The sequence below is a fragment of the Thermobia domestica genome, chromosome 11 (genome assembly GCF_964235325.1).
Source record: "Thermobia domestica chromosome 11, izTheDome1.hap1.1, whole genome shotgun sequence".
Lineage (NCBI taxonomy): Eukaryota > Metazoa > Arthropoda > Insecta > Zygentoma > Lepismatidae > Thermobia > Thermobia domestica.
This window is the reverse complement of record NC_137464.1, coordinates 113,251,269-113,271,816: the sequence shown is the minus strand read 5'-3', so window position 1 is coordinate 113,271,816 and position 20,548 is coordinate 113,251,269. Positions and strand designations below refer to the sequence as shown.

The following is a 20,548-nucleotide window of genomic DNA, read 5'->3' as shown; positions in this document are numbered from 1 at the left end:
CAAACTTTATGCCTCTTTTTCTCAAAACGATCGTAATTGGACTTGATTCCCTTGTGCTCTGACGACTTAAATATTAATTAGGTTCAGCCAAAAATGGAAATTATAAAAGTTTCAATAATGTAGCAAATAAATTGTTTTGAAACCAAAGAAACCGTTTACTCGAAAACACCACCTCCATCACTATTATGGGGAAAGAAACAAATTTGATAGTTCCCATCAGATTATGTTAGTTAGGCAAGTTTGTAAAAGAAGCAAAACGATCTATTATTAAATTGAAGAAACAGTCTATCCTATAGCATGACATGCTTCCATTTATAAAATGATTTCATGAAGACTGGAAGAATCAAACAGACTGAAGGAATACTAGTAACTTTATTATGAGAGTGTGCAGTATATTAGAAACTATATTTCCAATTGTAATAGGGGATCATAGTTTATGAAAATAAATATGAGAATTATTTCAGATTGTTAGTTGAACAAATTTTGTCATTATTTTTTCTCATCATATGAATACTACTTTTATTGCAGGAAGTCAATGTAATCGTTATGTTTAAGTTAATACTGTAATATATTGTGATTGGATATCTTTTCTTTAGTACTGTTTGGAGGGTAACCCATATTCCACATTCATATGTTTATGCCATAAATTTAATTCTATCATGAACATGTTAATTTAATAACATTAGCTTTTACTAAATTTAGCATTCTTTGTAAGAAAATTACTATCTCTAAGAAAATTTTCTGGAAACATTTTTCCCCATGTATTAATACCCTGGTATATTATAGAAACCTATACAACCAATTTAGTAATGAATTATTTACGAAGGTTTTACTACTTTTTAAGAACTGAACTCGAAAAATATTTTTTAAACATATTAACTATGTGATTGTAATTCTCATTATCAAAACTCGGAAGTCTAAAACATTGTCCCTTCTTTATATAAAAGGTCTTGTTGAAAGATGACATGAAATTTCTACTTTGGTGTCAAACTATTATGTCCTGCAGCAGAGGCGGCCTTAGTAGTATGCGGGGCCCCGGGCGGGGGGTTCGGTAGGCGAAGCCCCCCCTCCGAAGCCAGGAAACATAGGTGAAATTTTTGAGGGGGTAAGGGGTTCTTATGGCATGGGGGTCGATATAACTTACGACATTAATGATTCGGAAACATTTTACATGCATGCAAGATCAACAAACTAGAACACATATTAAAACTATCACTGACTTACGAAGCAGCTGCTTTGACGGTCACAGACGGAAGTCCACTTTTCTGGCTTTTCGCTGTGCAAAATCGTTGATAAGTTCCTCGTAGTCCATTGTTGAGGCAACTTCCTTTTCGATGGACAAAATAGCTAAACCGCACAATCTGCTTTGCGACATTGTTGATCGTAGATAGTTTTTGATAAGTTTCAACTTCGAAAAGCTTCTTTCCGCGCTGGAAACTGTCACAGGAATTGTCAACATAATTCTGTATGCAATAACGATGTTGGGAAATGAATCTCGAATGGGCCAAACGTACTGAAGACACTCTTGGGCGGCATTGATGTTATCAGGAAGCATTTCTCGAAAAATCTTCAATTCTGCGCACAAGTCAATTCCGTCTAAAACGCGTGAATCTTCTGCGCGTAACATGTTGTCCAAATCCATGCAGCACTTTAACAAATAATCGTCGTTCAACGACCGCAAACCCTTCAAGTTGTATAGAAATCCAAAGATTGAAGCATACTCTTCCAGTTGTTCGAATCTTTTTTCCATTGAGGTAAGTGCTTGATCCACTATCCATAAGAAATATCCTGTTCTGAAGGATTCCTCCGGCGAAGATGTTTCTTCGTCGTTACCCTCATAATCGAATTGTTTTTTCTTGCATCTGACTCTTCGTTCCTTGAATTTCTGAGCTACGTTAATTTCGGACGCAATTTCCTTTGCTGCGATCATAGCATCGGAGAATCCGGTTTCCCGGTACTTTCTCAAGAAAGTAACAAGGCCTTTGATTTGCTGTATTGCTACATCGAGCTGCATGTCAGCTGATTGCAAAGTTTTGCTGACAGCATTCACAGCAAATAAAATGTCATACCATATGATTAAGCTCAGAACAAACTCGAAGCTTTCGAGCTCATAATTTGCAAGACATTCGGCTTCACTTTTTACTAGCGGATCATTGGCGGTATCTGCGACAGTCAACAGTGCCTCTTTGACTTCTTTCGTCTGATAACGCAGCGCTTTCACACTTTCCAGGCGGCACTCCCACCGCGTTTCTGAAAGTGATTTTGTAGTCATGAAAGGCACGGTTTCTTCCAAAATTTTCCACCTTTCAGCCGAGGCAGCAAAGCATTTATATATTCTCTGTATGACACCAAAAAACGTCACTGCTTGGGAGTTGCATTTAGCCATGTCTCCTAAAACAAGGTTCAAATTATGGCAGCCACACGGAGTGTAAAATGCTCGACTGTTCATGCGAAGAATGTGCGCTTGAACTCCTTGGTATTTTCCCTTCATGTTCGCACCATTGTCGTACCCCTGGCCACGACAATCGGCGATGTCCAGACCGAGGTTCGCCAGTGCAGCAAGAAGAGCTTCAGACAACCCCTTTCCTGTTGCGTTGTCCACATTCAGAAATTCGATGAAGTGCTCCATCACCTTCACTTCCGGATCTGATACGTCCACAAAACGCAATATTAGGGACATCTGCTCTTTGTGGCTAACATCAGGCGTGCAGTCAAGGATGACAGCAAAATATTTAGCAAGTTTCACTTTATTAATAATTTTCCCCTTTACTTCTGACGCCATCAGGTCGATAAGCTCGTTTTGGATCCTATACCCGAGGTAATGGTCGTGAGCCTCGTCGTTCTTAATTCGGCGGAGATGTTCTTGCATGGTTGGATCGAATTTGGCCAGCATCTCAACTAAGCCTAAAAACTGACCATTGTTCGGCGCATAAAGTTTCTCCGTTCTCCCACGAAATGCGCTGTTGTTTTCGGCAAGGTACTGTACAATTGCTAGAATTCTTGTTAACACTGCGCGCCAATACAGCTTTTCTTTTCTAATTCGTTCTAGCATCATGTTATCTATTGCGCTACCATTGGACATTCTCCGAGCTGATTCCAACCACTTTGTCATGCACTTAACGTGATTTACAGAAACTTCGTGGTGCTGAAGTTTATCGCCAAGATGCTTCCAGTCGCAGCAGCCTTCGTTTGCTAACTGGCCTCTAGTAGCTGTCGTGCCAAACAACTTACAAGGAAAGCAAAATACTCTGTCTTTGATCTTCGAATAACTTAGCCATCGCCTATCCACTGTTTCTCCGTTCGGCATCCTCCGTGTAAAGAAATTGTTCGAAAAATGTCTGTTACTTTCGTCCTTTGGGTATTCACAGTCACTTAGCCTGATTGGACCCTTCTCCACTAAAATGTCACGCACTTCACTGTTAATATGTTTCCAATTACCTGGATCGTATATGTCCTCGAACAGTGTGCTCGTCGTTTGAAGAGTGTCAGAAGTATGCAGAGGAATGGTCGCGCTTTCACAGGAGAGGTCACTTTCTGGGTCTGTTGCAACAACGTTGTCCCCAGAGAATTGCACCAAGTTTTCATTGTTGCTTGTGGGACAACAGGGCGTAGAAACAGTTTTGTTGCCGGCTAGTTTTTCTTCGTCGGACGCAAAACTTGGTATCACAACCTGGTCTGTCGCATCACACCGATCGCTCACAGTCACAGACAAATCATCATCCGTGTTCTCAAGTTTTTGGTGTTGATCCTCTGATTTTACCGCTACAACAAACTTGTCCAAAGATCCCTTTTGCTTCTGAATGAAATCTTCTTTATATTTCCGTTTCTTGGCTTTCGCAGCCCCACTTTCGTATTTACGGAATTTGTCTCTGTCTCTGCCACTCATGATGGTCACTTATTCTTTGCCCAATAAACGAATAATCGGAAGACACTCACGCACTAACCATAATATTACGTATCCACATCTCACTACGACTGCGCGGTCCGAATTCCGAAGCCAAACTGAGGTGCTACACAAGGCATGCAATAGGAGCTATTTCTTGGAAGCGATGACTCAGAGGTGTCCGTAGCAACAGGACCACTCTTCTGACCCAAAAGCAACAAACAACATGACTTCTCACTCTATTTCGACAACAAAGAAAAGTTGAGATAAGGCCATTTAGAGTCACGTGCATGGTATTAGCGTCGCCTTGTTTGCTGACCCATTGTTAATCCGAAACTCAAGGGCGTAATTATTACGGTACTTTAAAACCAAAAATATCATGCTAAACACTTTCATAGTAATGGTGTAGATTTCGAGAATTTAAGGCTTCTAAAAGCAAAATATTGAGTAAGAAGTTCTGGTTTATGAAAACTGGTTTCCGAAGAAATCCACCACACCGTATTATTGGCCAAAGTATTCACTTAACTCTAAGCTACGGTACATTAGAATGTTGCAAAGGCCCCGCATATTTGAGCTGACTGTGACAAGAGAATATCCTATCGCGGGGCCTGGGGCGGATGCCCCAGTCGCCACCCCCAAAGGCCGCCTCTGCCTGCAGGCTAAAGAAGTCGGATGATTAATGAGAAAGTTGATAATTTTGAAATAATTGGTGGAATAAGAATGAGGGAGCAAACAATAAAACTCCGAAGATAACTATGGACTCGATATTGTTCAACACAAACTCTCAGACTGAGATCGAACCAATGACCTCTCTCACAAGAGCTGTCTGCGATTGAGTCACCATACTCCCATATCATGTTGTCAAAAATATCAATACAATCTGATTTTCATTTCCCATGCTCATATATAATAAACCTCTCCCAAAAATACTCGCTCTCCCTTGGCCCACCCAACTGGGATATCTTGGTTTTGTCCCTGCTACAGTTTCAAAGTATAGTAATATATATTTAAAATAATTATAACAGAGTTTCAAATCTAAAAATTTCTTGTATGCGTCTCTGGCATTCAGGATTAATCCAAACATCACAATCATGCCTCGAATTTTAATAAGCTGACAGTACCACAAAATTGAAATTATAAAAACATATGATATACTAAGTTTTGTTTTTAGCGAAGCTTATCCTTTATTGCAGATTGATCGTGATATCCCTTTCCCATCACCAGTATCCCTGTTTCGATCTAACTCTCCATGAAAGTAAAAGATAACCGTAGAGATGATGTTGTGTCCAATTCCAACCATCCCATAAATAAACAAATGAGCAGAAGCACGCGTGGTAGAGTAACTATCTCCCGATTTCCTAGGGGTTTACATATGTTTATCCGTTTATTCTGAAATTGAACGCGTTCGCAGAGCAAACAGCAATCACATAAAATAGGTGAGTAAATATTTGATTCTCTCATTCAGAGGTGTACTCACTACCCATAAACAGAAGAAAAAAATCCCCCCTACCAACAACCAGCCCTCCCATTGCTTTCATTCCAAAATGACTATCTGCACAATGTGTATATGCAGAGTATTTTGTATATTTTTTAAAAAAGGACTTAATTTGTTGTTATACGAATGTTTTAGTTACACTTCTTTAATACTTTCAATCAATATTAGTGCTAGAGTATTAAGATCGTTATATTTGTTTTCAAGAATGATTGTTTTCAATCATTTCTAAAAAAAAAAAAAAAAAAAAAAGTTTCGTTTCATATTGTGAAGTTATCGTCGACTTCCAAACTGCGAGAATTCAGGGCTGAAACCGAAAGTAGTAAAACTATAACTAGCAGAAGAATAGAGAGTTGAGATGAAAATCTACTCTTGGAGTCCTAAATATACATGAAAACACTTTAAACTCTCCTATTATCGTTTTTGCTCTATGAAGAATAGTATTAAGTCAGAAATTGTATTAGAATTTTACTACTTAGGTAGAAATAGACTAATGATGTTGGAGATGAAAGCTATTCTTGCAATCTTGAAACACTGCTTGAAGATGTTAGCGTTTTTCCTGTTATGGTAATCAGAGTTAAAAACGGAAATAATAGATATTCAACATTTCCATTTTTAAAGGTAATTTATCACAGTATTCAGTGAAGCAGCTACAGCATCATCCTTATCCTAGAATCATGGTTCGTACCTCATTCTCTTCAGAATAGAGCAGTCTTTCAGACGACATCATTCACATTTTCCTATCATGTTCCTGAGGCGGAAAATTTTGAGAGAAATCAGGATTTTTCTTATTTTTTAAAATTTTGAGTTCCTCTGGAGCCCCCTGTGTTAGCGCACAGATCTCAAAATCAAATGAAAAATACTAAGAAGCACACTAAATATGCATACAAAAATTTCAAGCTTCTATCTTGCATAGTAAGGTCGGAAAAAAATATTACCAATGAACTAAGAACATCCCCAGGATGCTCCAGGCCCGGAAGTAATATAAAAATTTCCTGAAACATCCCCACTTACCCTAGGATCATGGTTCGTACATCATTCTCTTTAGAATAGAACATACTTTCAAACTGTACTATTCATATGTCTCCATCATGTATATGAGGCGGGAAGATCGCGAAAAAGAGAATTTTGTTAAAAAACTTTTCTTTTACCTTCTAGCCCCTCTGGGCCCTCTCTGTTGTAACGCAGAGATCTGAAAAATACTAAGAAATACACTGAATGTGTGTGCAAAATTTCAATCTTCTAGTACAAAAGTAAGCCGCCAAAGTTAATAAAATTAGGCATAACAAGAAAAATATTTTTTAAAATAATGACGCCATCACACCTTATGTCTCGACGTAGAAAGGCGTGCAAGCATACGTAACGTGTTCTGCAATGCCTCCAGGCTTGAAAAAAAAGTAAGAAGTTTTATTAGTACTTTTTTAATCGAATAATAATTTAATCGTGTAAAAATAAGTGATATAATTTAAAAGGATTAAGTAGGAAGATAAAACTTATTCTTGGGACATTCAGTGGATTTGGGGTTTCAATAATTTCTTAAGCGAGATATTATGCCTAAATATTTACCATATTAAGATATGTATACAAACTATCTTTAAACTTTCGAGCTTTACCCCTTCCTCCCCTTCACGAATTTATGTGTACATCACTGGGATGCTCATTTCATATCAAAAAAGAAACTTCTCGCTGTCCGCACAATTGCAATGAAAGAACGAAGTTGAAGGTGAAGCCACTTTTTGCGGTACTGAATCAAATAGGATATACGTGTAAAACTGCTTCTCACTTTCTAGAGCCGTTTGTTCACTATGGCGATTAGTGGCGATTAGTTTAATTTTGTGACTCTGAATCAATAAAAAAAAACTTACTTTTCCCTATATTTTATCCTTCTTTCTTTTCTTCTTTGTCTCCATATTTTCCCATGTTTATATGGGGACTACGTTATTCAATTTTTTTTCCTTTGATCTCTTTCATCCTGGGTATCCTCTTATGTTTCTAAATTCCCCAAAATTAGTCCTATTCACACAAGGTATCAAAGAATATGGGAGAAAAGATACTTTTTGATACAAAATGATACTAATGAAGGTCCGATGGAAATAGAAAAACACATATTAAATAACAGAAAACTGATTCTAGGAGAAAGGAATGCAAGAATATGGGGAACACGTAAACCCTACATTATCAGCGAAACAAATAACTAATGTACTGCTAAACGAGAATAAGAACTTACACATCGAACAAGTTTCTATATAAATATATGTAGACATATACGAAGTAATCGTTTATCTGACAGTTCACTACTCGAAATTTTTAAGATGAAGCACGATTCAGTTGTATCTTTAGATTTCCAAACTATGCTATGCCTAAGTGTCGCAAGTCGTATAAAAACGACTATGTCCATCCTCCCGTCTATCGACAGGTATCGGAGTGAAAACGGTAAAAGATATCGAGGTTGTTTTTTTTTTATTTTTTTTTTTTCAGTCGATTCGTTGATCCAAGAATAGGATCTGTCTCTTCTGTTAACCCTCTATTCAAGCCGTAAGTGACTCAAATTAACAATTTCCGGTTTCAATGTTTATCAAGATAGAACAAAAAGAATAGTTGATAGCAACAAGTTGTTTCCTGCAAATCGAATCAAAGTCTCAAGAGAAGCCGCAACTCTCTACCAAAATCAGAAGTGGATGAAATGTACTAAACCTTGTTCGGACTAAGCTCTAAACTGTGATAAACAAAGCCACGTGAAACTAAATCTCGCTGATTTGCTGTAAGCCTACCGACGCTTGTACTACTCCGCAAAATAGTTCATATGATTTGATTATTACGTTCACTATGAAGCTCCATATAAAACTGCTACATTATTGTAAATGACAAAAATATAATACGGATTATCTAATAATGCTGCAATCGAGTGTGGTTAATGAAACAATAGAAATAAACACTAAGCATGCGCAGTAATTATGGCACCAAGTCAACTGTGAAGGCGTGTTCCGCTTTTAAGTCTGAAACATGGCTGACATGAATCCCGATTCAATGAGTGCTGTGGTGAAACACCAAGGTAACCTTTACTCACTAAGCAAGAATTGTATACCAGCGAAATTCAAATATATATATAAGTATCTGGATTCAAATATATATAAGTATAAGTAGATGAAAGTATCTGGACAACACGAGACAGTATTGTCAGAATGCACTTGTTTAATTTGCTCCTCCCCGTGGGGAGTGGGAGTGTTACATCACTAGCCAATCGTATTTGTGACAAGCGGAAGGATACAAATATTTTGTTTATCGGAGTTTGGAGCTTACGCTGAACAGGGAATAGTACTTCCAATTTCAATACTGATTTCCATAGATCAAGAACGATAAAAAACATATCAAGAAGCATTTTCTTGCAGTCGATTTAGCGTCTCAAGAAAAAGTTCCATTTACTGTGTTAATCCTCTACTGAAGCTGGATATGGTAGAAATCAATCATTTTCGATTTCAAATTTTATCGCCATAGAAAACGGTAATGACAAATAGCAAGGAATGTTCTTTTTTTTTTTTTTTTTCAATCAATTTAGCGTCACAATCCGAAACACCTACGGAAACCGGAAAAGGTTAAAATTTACTAGTAGGGTCTGTTTGTACTTCTAGTTCATATATTGATATCCACAGAGCAAATCTGATTTTAAAAAATCGAAAAAAAAAAAAGGGTTTTATGCAATCGATTTACGGTCCCAAGAACAGATTTCATCTTCATCGCTAGCTCTCTATTTAAACCGGAAGTGATACAAACCAACCGCTTCCAGTTTCAACATTGATCGCCATAGATAAAAAACGGTAATAGATAGTGACAAACGGTCTCTAGCAAGCATTTCAAGTGCACACACTATCATCACTAGAACACCCTACCGAAACCGAAAGTGGTTGAAATTTACTAGTAGGCCCTACTTCCGGTTTCAATGCTTATTTCCGTAGAGTGAAAACAGTAAGAAATATCGAAAAGCTATTTCTTTAGCATAGATTAAGGTTCCAAAGAATGAATTTTGTCTCTACAATTATCTATCTGTTCAAACCGGAAGTAGTGAAAATTTCGATTTTTACGGTTACGACACAGATCGCACAATGGATAGAACGAGAATAGATAACAAAAACCAGTTTTTTGATATGGATTCAATCTGCACGAATATGTTTCACTTCTGATTTTATTCATCTGTTGCGACCGGAAGTGATAGACATCGATTAGCACTTACAGCAGCGTTTCCCAACCGGTGTGCCGCGAATGGACCGTTGGTGTGTCGCGAGGAAATCGAAAAAAAAATATATTAATTCTATAGCAACCAAATTGCAAGACATAGGGAAAAATGTATATTTTTGTATTTCACATTACTATGAATTTCTACCACGGAAAAATAAATACTGTAATTGTAATATATTATTCTACATCTATTACTGTGTAGCAGACAGTATTTCGGCTCGTACACATTTCCACGGTTAGCTGCCATGTTACGCTTCAATCGAGAGTCATACTAACACCGAGAAATGGAAGCACTTGTACGGTACGCGTCAAGTGAACATTCGTAGAACACTCATTCGCACGTGAATGACAGAACAACACTTTGTTCAACAGGTGTGATATGACTTCGACGGATCGCAAGCTGTGTGATTGCAATAATATGCACCGGTTTTTGGTTAAAACATCAAAGTTAAAAGTACAAGACATTTGTTTATTCGTTCGTTATTTAGTGATTTTCATTCTTAGTGAAAGGTTGGATACAGTTTTCAAAAAAGAAAGCGTATTTTTAAAAATATGAATCCTATATTTCATTGCAATTGTTTTCTATTTTAAAATTTGAATAAAAAAGCATAATGAATTAGCATAGGGGAAAACCAGTGATCAAGCTTTCATCTCTGTGAGAAGGAGATCAGTAATCACAGAAAAAAATAACATGGTATTTTATATTTGCAAATAATAATAATCATAATATCTATGAGTGTGCCGCGAGAATTCAAGTTACACTCATAGTGTGCCGCAAGTTGAAAAAGGTTTGGAAACGCTGACTTACAGTTTCAATATTAACCTCCGTAGAACAAAAATCACTAAGAGATAACGAGTAATGGCTTTTTGATATGGATTCAGCGTCCGCGGAACAGGTTCTAGCTTAGATCTTATTCCTCTATTGCAACCAGTCGTTATACCTAAGTAGATGTACCATTTTAAGTTTGAGCCTTGAATTCGCATAGTTTGGAAGTCTACGTTGTTTCACATTATGAAACGAAATTCACTTGTTTATTTTGTGTTATAGCACGGCCAACAAGAGATGGTCTCTGACGTTTCTTACCACATGCGGTGGGACATTCCAGCCCCTACTTTGATACCAGTGTTACCAACGACGATAACTCTGTCATATACCATTAATTAAATTGCCACTACAGTTGCACCGAAAAAAACCTTGACACGCGAGTAGTGGCAATGTCACTGCGAGCTGTCAGAGACGTTCTCTTACTGGACGCACTATAACTGACAGTAAGAGGACGAAGTTAAAGGAATGCGACAGAAAATGGTATATGTGTGCGTTTTAAATATAAATAACCCTCACAACTACATTCATGTGATCCCAGTTCTCATGCTTGATATCTGAGCATTTGAGATTAGGAAATAAACGTTTATACCTTGTTCTGAGAGATCATATGTTTAACCCTGTAGCTGTAAGAATTTATAAAGACAATACTTAAACTAAAGTTTACTGACCCTGTGTAAAATTTACTGTTATGTCTGAGTATAACAAACGGTTTTGCGAACTCGAAATATTTTAACAACCGGTTCTAGCGAACCGGTGCGAGCCGGCTTAATAACACCACTGACTATTCCAATGTTCCTCTGTAAATGGAGTTTGTCTCTATAGAGAACTTTATAAATAAATATATAACCTACTGCGTTACAATCAAACAATAATGAAGTCTGACAGTCTGCTGTGATTCTTCACGCTGTAATAAGTCTGAAAACCATAAACCAGAGTCTAAACCAAAATTTGTTATTTGATACTCGTATGTACAGAGAGAGGAGGCAGTTGACATTCTTTGGAGTAAACACTGGAACAAATACAGATCACCGACATTGACAAATGGAGAAAAGAAAGAGTCTATTCTGTCCAAAAGGGTAAAGGGTTAAGTAGTGAAGAAAAGAGGTATTTTGTCCAGATTTTCTACGCTGCCACCGCTGTTAACCAACCACCCTAGTAGCTACAACAATGACGTCGAAAATAAGAAGGGAGAAGTAGGGAGCTAAAGTTGGCATGAATTGAGCTTTCAGTCCACGTTACGCGTCATTATCATGGTAATAATGGCAAGTAGCTTGAAAGCGTAATTTTCCAATTGTGCTGACAGCTTTGATTTTTTTGTCTTCGTCGCCCCCTGGCACACGTCCATTACCCACTCCCTTTACGCTGTATTGAATACGATCTGAAGGGAACACTGTGTGGCGATATTGGTGGTGCGGGAAGCAGTTACTGCCTTTGAGAACTAGATTACCGTAAACGTTTATTAATTCGATGCGGTATTGGTAATACATAGAGGGGTTACAAGTGAGGATTTAGTGGGCGTGAGCAGGCTTTGCGCTGCAAAATAGAGTTTATCGAGTCCTGATCTTCTGAACCGAAGACAGTGTTACCGACTAATAAATGAGACAGTTGGCAAAACAAGGAAGGAATATATTTTAAAGTAAACGTTGGGAGGCCATGTTTTAACTATGGTCTTCATCCGAGAATTCTGTCCCAGTCGTCTCTAACAATTTAAAAGTTGTGGTACAAACAAACAAACAAACAAAAAAAACTATACTATATACAATTTCACATTCGAGTAAATTTAACAGAAAATATTTTTAAGTATATAAATAATAATAATAATAACTAATGGCGTACGCAAAGAGAATTTCGGGATAACTTGCCATAAGAGAATATGAGATTAAATAATTGAATACCACTTCATGATGGAATTCTCCGAACACTATTGATAATAACAATAATAGTCTATTGACGTTTCAGCCCACAAACTGTTATGGCCGGCAGGCTGTTTTAAGTTGGGCAATGTGTGGTTTACCATTAGGTTTCTATTCGCGATATGCCTGTCTTTCTAGACCAAAGTTTGCAACATTTTAATTCAATTAACTATCCTATAGCCTATAATACTTCGGCACCTGGAATTGAATCTTCCAGAACAACGCGTTTCAAATGGTGTCTGCGCTATCCGTACGGCCACAGTGGCTCAGTGACAGAGGCCTTGATTTGAATACAGGGTAAGTGATTTGTTGTGGAGAACATCGCGTCCGTGAGTTTTGTGGGGTTCTTCGACTTCCTTCCATATTCTTATTTCATCAATTGAAGCATTCCCCAGAATAACGCTTTATTGCTCATTGTTTTTTCTTTTATGAGTTACCAGTGGTCTCATGTTGTACAGTGTTGTATATGACTAACATATCCTGAAAAAAAAATCGTTTTTCTATTGTCTAATATATGTCCATAGTACGCTCGCAAACATTGAGCAAAGCATTGCTGTATATGGGAGGCAGGGGCGGATCCAGGACGGACTTCTGGGGGGGGGGTTGTAATACTGGTACTTAGAGCTGCTTTCAAGAGCTCCAAACTCTGGGATGGGTTTTTTTTATATATAAAATAAAAAAGTTTCCTCTTCTGGGGGTGGTCAATTAGCCCCCTCTTAGATTCGCTCCTGATGAGAAGCTACTTAAGTTCCTATCGTTTTTCTCCGTTTCACTGAAAGTGCGTTACAGGTTATTCTGGGAAATACTTCAATTGTTTCACGAACATTTACTTTCACTTCTTATCTATCTTCTTTTGCCTAAAGAACATAACCTTGAGACGCAAAACTGGAAACTATAAATTGCATCATGTGCAGGATGTTCCCGTGACTTGAGGACAAACTCAGAATGACGGTAAACTATAACAAAAGAAGCAATTTAAGAATAAGATCGCGTCCGAAAGTGCGTCATTTTGGAGAATGGGGACAAATATGGACATAATTCGAGAGCGAAATATTGGATTAAGATCTGTTCAAAGGCAATACACATTACTCGTACCTGAAATTTCGTTATTGTAAGAATTGGTTGCAAACAGGTGGGACGCAAGGCTAGCCGCGATAGCGGCGCAAATCTGTCTTCAAGATTGGGGGGACAAGTAAAACCGTTTTCCTTTGTTTGTTTGTTTGTTTGTTTGTTTGTTTGTTAAGCGATGCTCAAAATAATTGTGAAGTTGAAAAACAATCCTAGGGAGGATCAGGAAGCAGAGTTGTCTACAACATTGGGAAGCGGGTAGATTTGAGGCTTATTCTGGAGGGACGTCAATTTCATCTCACTTTCCTTTGTGGTAATCGGACACCAATTATCACATTTTTTCCCAAAAACACATTTCAAATCTGATTAATGGAGGGGGACAGTCCCCCCAGTTCAAGAAAATGTAGGGCGTCAATATATTCATCTTGGAAAAGAACAACGATGATTGTTTAAGGCTAGTTCCTTGCAGGAAGACGTACGGGAAAGGGGTAAGAAAACTGGTCAACAAAGTAAGCTAGCTGCGTTCTCTTGACCGCACACTATCTTCATTCCACCTCTTTCCAATCATGCAGCCATTTCCTAGGGACAAGTACTTCTGCTATGTTGCCACGCTGCTTTTTGAGGTGCAGTAATGGATTTTGGATCTCTACACTTTACTTCACGTTCAGACCTATAACACAGCAACGGTGCAGAGTTACGAACTGTACATTACCGTATGACCCACATAGGCATGCAGGATTAAACATGCAAAATTTCATCGTTCTACGATATTTGGAAGTAGGTCAGGATAAAACTTTCTCGCGTACCTCTCTTTAGCCGGAAAATTTCAAACAAATCACACATGTGCAAATTACTCAGAAACTATTGATTTGCGACTCCCGGTTCAGATAGGTGAAAATGTTCCAAATATCCCCTTGCATCGAATTACCAGTCACTCTATATATATACACAGGGTGTTAATGAACTAGACCGACAAACTGTAAGAGCTGATTCCTCACATCAAAATAAGAAAAAAAGTTCATATGCACCTATGGCAAAAAGTGCATAGTTTCAGAGCTAGGGCTGTCCAAAATAGCAAAAAGCCAAATTTCAAGAGGTTCTATTTCGAACTCGAGAGACTGTGGATGGTGGTCCTTATCAGCGTACGCAATCCAAAAATACAGATTTCATTAATGTTCAATGGGTGTACAGATTATTCCCTGCAGGGTGAAATTTCCAGACATGCCATTAACCGAATTTTGAGATATGCTCTGACTTTATGATTCTTCCAAAGTAGGCAAACGGTAAGTCTTGATAGCAGTGAATACGGAATCCTTTGACGCGATGTCGGAAGTGTTAAGGATCGTCAGCAGCACGGTCTCTCGTACTCGGGAAAATGCATGGTGCAATGTATTCTTTCACGCTTATGAGTAAAGAAAACATGAAATATACCGTGATGAAATACATATAATCACACGTTATTCCGAACACAAAGAAACATGGAGCTGCCGGTTTCTAACACTTCCACCTTCCCTCCGAAGCATTGCATGTCCATTGTTGCTAAGGTTTACCTCCTGCCTACTTTGGACCCTTCTTGAAATTGGGGTAAATCTGAAAACTCTATTGAAAACATATCTGAGAATTACACCCTGTAGGGAATACCCTCTACACTTATCGACAATTGATGAAATATGCCCTTTTGGATTGTATATTTGCGGCCTCCTTTACGCTTATAAGAACCACCATCCACAGTTTCTGGAACTGGAAATAGGGCCTATTGAAATTTAGCTTTTTTGAGATTTTGGACAGCCCTGACTCTGAAACTATGCACTCTTCGCCATAGATCCACATGAACTTTTTGTCTTATTTTGATGTGAGGAATCGCCTCTTACAGTTTGTCGGTATAGTTCATTAACATACTATATAACTGTGAGTAAATGTATTTCTAAGGAACAACACTGTAACTAGGCCTAGAGACTGTTGTATTGATTAAATAAATAAATAAATAAATCTCAAATGTATTTTTTCGTCATCGTCGATCAATACTAAGTTTGTTCCCAAGTTACGAAAACACCCTGGGGACATACTTCATTACGGTTTGACAGGCTTAAAATGTTGTGAACTTAAGTAAATATGTAAATAGTTGTATATAAATTTACCATTGATATAGAAAAAAATTCGTTATCTTGGAATTGGTAGAATTATAGTCATCATGTACGACAAGAATGTTAGATACCAAAAGATACTATCATACATTTACTTTATTAAAACCAGGGATGTACCCATGGGGATCAAGTAGGAGCCTGCCCTACAAACGACTCTCTGACCCCCCCCCCCAAACTGAGTTCGATTGTTATTAAACATGTTTAACAAACCAAATGATGAATGCTTAGAAGAGTACAAATACAAGTGCTCATTCTTCATACGAGAAGAATTTAAATGAATATAAAACCGGAAATTTTGTATATTGTAAAAAAATGTTTCTCTTTTCCCTTTTACACTGAGAAAAAAAAATGTAGGTGGCATACTTAAAAACGTAGGTTACATTCGTAATTCCTGTAGTTTCTGGACTTAACGTACAACCATATATAACATCCTGCAGCAAACGTATAGCTGAAAAAGTATGTATTATACGCACTGTCTGCATAAGTGCAATGACGTCATTCGTCTGACGTCATCTGCAGTAACAAATATATACGGAGGTGATATCTAGCTTTGTGACGTCAGGATCGTATGTAGCATGTGGGTTAATAATGACGACACACACTGACTATCAGGACGGAGCATAATTTCAAGAAGTATGCAATATACGTTCTTTACGTATGTTTCTTTCGTTCAACCCCAAGACAGCATCTATATTGTACTTGTGCCCCGTACGTACGACTAGATACAGTATACGTATTGTACGTATGTATTATACAGATTTTCCTTATGTCGCACACAGCTTGTCCAGATACAGCATACAGAATATCCATATGCACCATACAGAGTGCACATATGTAGCTTACAGACTGTATGCATGCAGCATATAGATTATACGTATGTCGCGTACAGGTTGGCCATATGTAATGTATGGATTGGATGTATATAGCTAATAGGTTGTCCATATGAAATATACGGATTTTACCTGTATCGCATACGTATTGCCTTCTTGTAATATATGGATTGGACATATGCAGGATCTAGATTGTACGTATAGTGCACCATTATTAAAGTGCTGCAACATACTGCAAAATGCATGATACATTCTTACTGTAATGTTGTCAAATATTGTTTTACTCTGTATGAAAACTAAATAGCTTAAAATATGTTTGATCTCCTTTGTGCCAATAATAATAAAATTAACAATCTTAGTTTGGAGCAGTGAAAGTGTCCAAAGAAATGTATTTACCTGCAGGGTGTCCTATAAGTTTGGATTTCCTGCTAATTCGTTGGGAAGCTACTGCAAAGCCAAGTGTTGAAAAGTGACACAAGCGTTAATTTTAAAATTATGGGCACAAAGGAGGTTAACCATATGTTAAACTATTTTCGTTTTCATACAGAGTAAATCAATATGTGATATATTACTGTAAGAATTTATCATATGCTTTGTTGTTAGTTAGTTCCAGCACTTTAATAATAATGCAAAATGCACAGCCATATACAATCCTATATTCAAACTCAAACAACTTCTCTGTACATTTTAATTAACAGGTATGTTTTTTTTTTTTTTTTTTTTTTAATGTCGCAACAATTAAAAGTATGGTGTCAGCTGAAAACGTGTTCGCTCACAAGATAATTTCTACTCAGTACTCGCCATAAAAATGCAACACCAAGAAGGAGGCTGGGTAGCTGCGCCAAAGTTCCCAGGCCGATACCTAATAGTAAGTGCAGAATACTCTTAAACGTCCGCCGTATTCGCTGTGCGACAACGTGGTGACAGCGGAGGCGTTGTGCAGCCATCGACTAAACATATTTATCCTTCCCTGCTCTAGACATTCTGCAAATTTGGATTTTCGTGGGTGCATCCTTCTTAGTGCAACATTTTAAGCAACGAGCGGATTAACAGTCTCATACATTGCTTAAAGAAAGAGCAATGATTCTCAGAATTACTCGGAAGATATTATATATATATATATACAATAATTTAAAACTGTTATTTCAAACTTTGCAATTCAGAGCACGAAAAGAACTATAGCTAAAGGAACACTGATTTTAGCCAGATAGTAACTAGTAAACTCAATCACACTCAGTACCATTAGTTCATGGTGTTATCCGTAAGTCAGAGATCATGGTATCTCATTTCGTGTAGACTTTTGCATTTGTTTAATGCTAAAAATGTATTTTATCGCTACTTGAACCCAGTACCATATATATATACCGACAGGACGTACCTTAGTCACAAGGTGACATGAGTGAAACACTAAACTATTCGATTGACACCTGCGGCCTTGTCAACACTAGAGAAAGTTACAAAGTGATTAAGTAAATACGGAACATAGTTCATACAAAGTATAGCGATGTATGAAGTCTCCGTTTCATACGACTTGGATAAAGGATACATCTGAAATTGCAACAAAAAATATATGATTTCTCTGGATAATTTGGATTAGTCCAGAATTCGAACACATATACGTTGGTAAGTCGAACTTTTTTTTTTTTTTTTTTTTTACTTCTTTCTTCGGATTCCCAATAAAGTTGACTACTGAAAAGCTGAGTTACAGATTCTGTATTAAAACAACACCTTTGCTAGACATGTTCAGTATACACATTGTCTTACATACAGAACAATACATTAGTTATTAATGCATGTCTGAAATAATAGTGCTTCGTATAGAATTTTACTTCATTCAAACGTAATAGCACGAAGATAAAAAAATTTTGCGAAAGATAATGTTCTTATTACAGAGAAAAAGAGTTGAAATGACTTAACAGTAACAAACATTTTCTTTAAACAGAGACAATATTTTATTCTAATTTATGGAAGAAAGAAATAATTTGTAGTACAGTATCTTTATTAGGGTTATATGTTCGTACAAAAGAATGTAAATACAATTGGGTCTGTCTTCAGAAAGGACGTACTTTTAGCCACAACCTACACTGCTTCTTTTCACTGTCTTTCAAGCAGAATCCTGGTTTGATGCACGAAATACCTGAAACAAAAATCAGAAAACATTTAAAATGTTACATTCGGTGTGCTCAACTTGGTTGTACTTAACAATACAAAGTATCTTAACATTTTTGAGATTAAATGGACAAAATCTGTTCGGTCAGGTATGGACTTTTAGGTTGCACATAGAAAAATTACGAAGTGTTTATTGATGCTGAATAACAACTCAAAATGTATTACTATTCAAAAGTAAGTGGGTACCCCAATGGTGTTCGGGGTACCATGGGGTATCTAATGTCTGTATTTTTTTAGATATATGGAAATGTATGTCTCTAAAATGTAAGGAACTGACATCTGTTTACCGAAAACCTCAACTCGGTAAGCCTTATGGATATTGAGATATGGGAAAATAAAGAGCGACACCATAGAAGTGTGGGGTTTGAGTACTAGATGGTGCAGTTTCGGAAATGTAATTACGAGGGCTTACAACAACCTCAAAAGTAATTTCAATTAAATACACTACACACACGCCCTGATGGGGCTTTTCGGGTACCATGATATTCGCAGAACTCTCATTTCTAAATATTCTAAAATATGTCTTAATAACGTTTTAAAGAACGTTAGAGGTGTGTGTTTGCCGAAACTGCAAGTCGGTACCCCTAACAGTTACCGAAATATGGTGAAATAAAAAGCGACACGTGGAGCTTGCATATTAGACAGTACAATTTAGAAAATTAATTAAACTATGACTATCAAGATATTGTCAAATAAAGGGAGGATCCATACAGTTATGGGATTTTCGTGTTAGGTGGTAAAGTTTCCGAAACCGGTCATGGAAAGTTAATAAGCATCAGTAGCAATTTCATCTTAAAGTAATTAGGTACTTCCATGGAGTTTAAGAACATCATGGGGTCTACCAAGGTTAAATTTTAAAAGCTTTGGAAAATATATTTTGACATTTGTAAAGAGTATTAGAAATATGTATTTACCTAAAATTTCCAGCTAGTACATCTAGCAGCTAGAGAGACACCATACAATAAAAGCGTATTAGATCTTGAAATTTCAGAAAACAATTATTGATCCTAACAAAAGTTAAATAAGATGGTACTTCTATGGGTTAAGTGACTACCTCAGACTTGTCAGTACAATTTCGATCGAAAGATTAATTCAGCTCTAAATTTTCTTTGGACAATTCCAAGCGTTCATCGGGCTCTGAAATAAGTGAACATTTTTTGTCAATATCTAATATAGCAAGCGAGATATAAGAAATTATTTTATGACGTCGTAAAAATAGAGACCCACATGGATTTGTACTTTTGAGTCTTTGCTGTAAGAAGAAATTTCAGAAAACAACCGTATATACCTTAATAGAAAATTAAATGGGCGGGAGCACGGTGGCTTAGTGGTAGAGTGCTTACCTCTGGTGTATTGGGTTCGTGGTTCAATCCGCGGCCGTCAGTTTGTAGTGGACATCGTATTCGTGGGTTTTCTAGGGGTACTACCTCTCCTCCCACCTTTGCATTCCATCAATTCTGTCAACAACATTCACTTGCTTTAATCGTAATCTCCCTGAGACTAAAATGCATAATCGTGGGTCGCTACACTGAAATATTTCCTTTTATTTAATTTTAAAATGAAATAGGGAGTTAAGTATGATCGTATCTCTATGGGATAAGTGAAAACTCCAATAGTTTCTGCAAAAGAAGACTAGTTAAAAACCCTCCACTAAGCTACTGTATCCCCGTCCATTGAATTGTCTATTAAGGTATATACAGTAGTTTCCTGAATTTTTTTCTTATGGGAAAGACCCAAAAGTACAAATCCATAAAGATCTATTTTTACGTCATAAAATATATAATTCCTTATATCTTCTCGACTATCTTAGATATTGACAGCGACTTTTCATTCTTTTGCACAGCTCGATGAACCCTTGGAATTGCCTGAAGAAAACCTAGGACTGAACTAAATTTTCGATCGAAATTGTACTAAGGTACTCATTTAACCCATAGAAGTACCCATCTGATTTAATTTTGTTGCGACCAATAATTGTTTCCGAAATTTCAAG

The 20,548-nt window shown here is 37.1% G+C and overlaps 1 protein-coding gene across 1 annotated transcript; it reads right to left on the bottom strand.

Moving 5' to 3' along the window:
- Window positions 1-1,243: 1,243 nt before the first annotated feature.
- Window positions 1,244-3,886, bottom strand: LOC145665236 (zinc finger MYM-type protein 1-like). Its single transcript, XM_081732525.1, has one exon. The coding sequence runs from the start codon at window positions 3,884-3,886 to the stop codon at window positions 1,244-1,246; it is 2,643 nt and encodes an 880-aa protein (XP_081588651.1).
- Window positions 3,887-20,548: the final 16,662 nt, after the last annotated feature.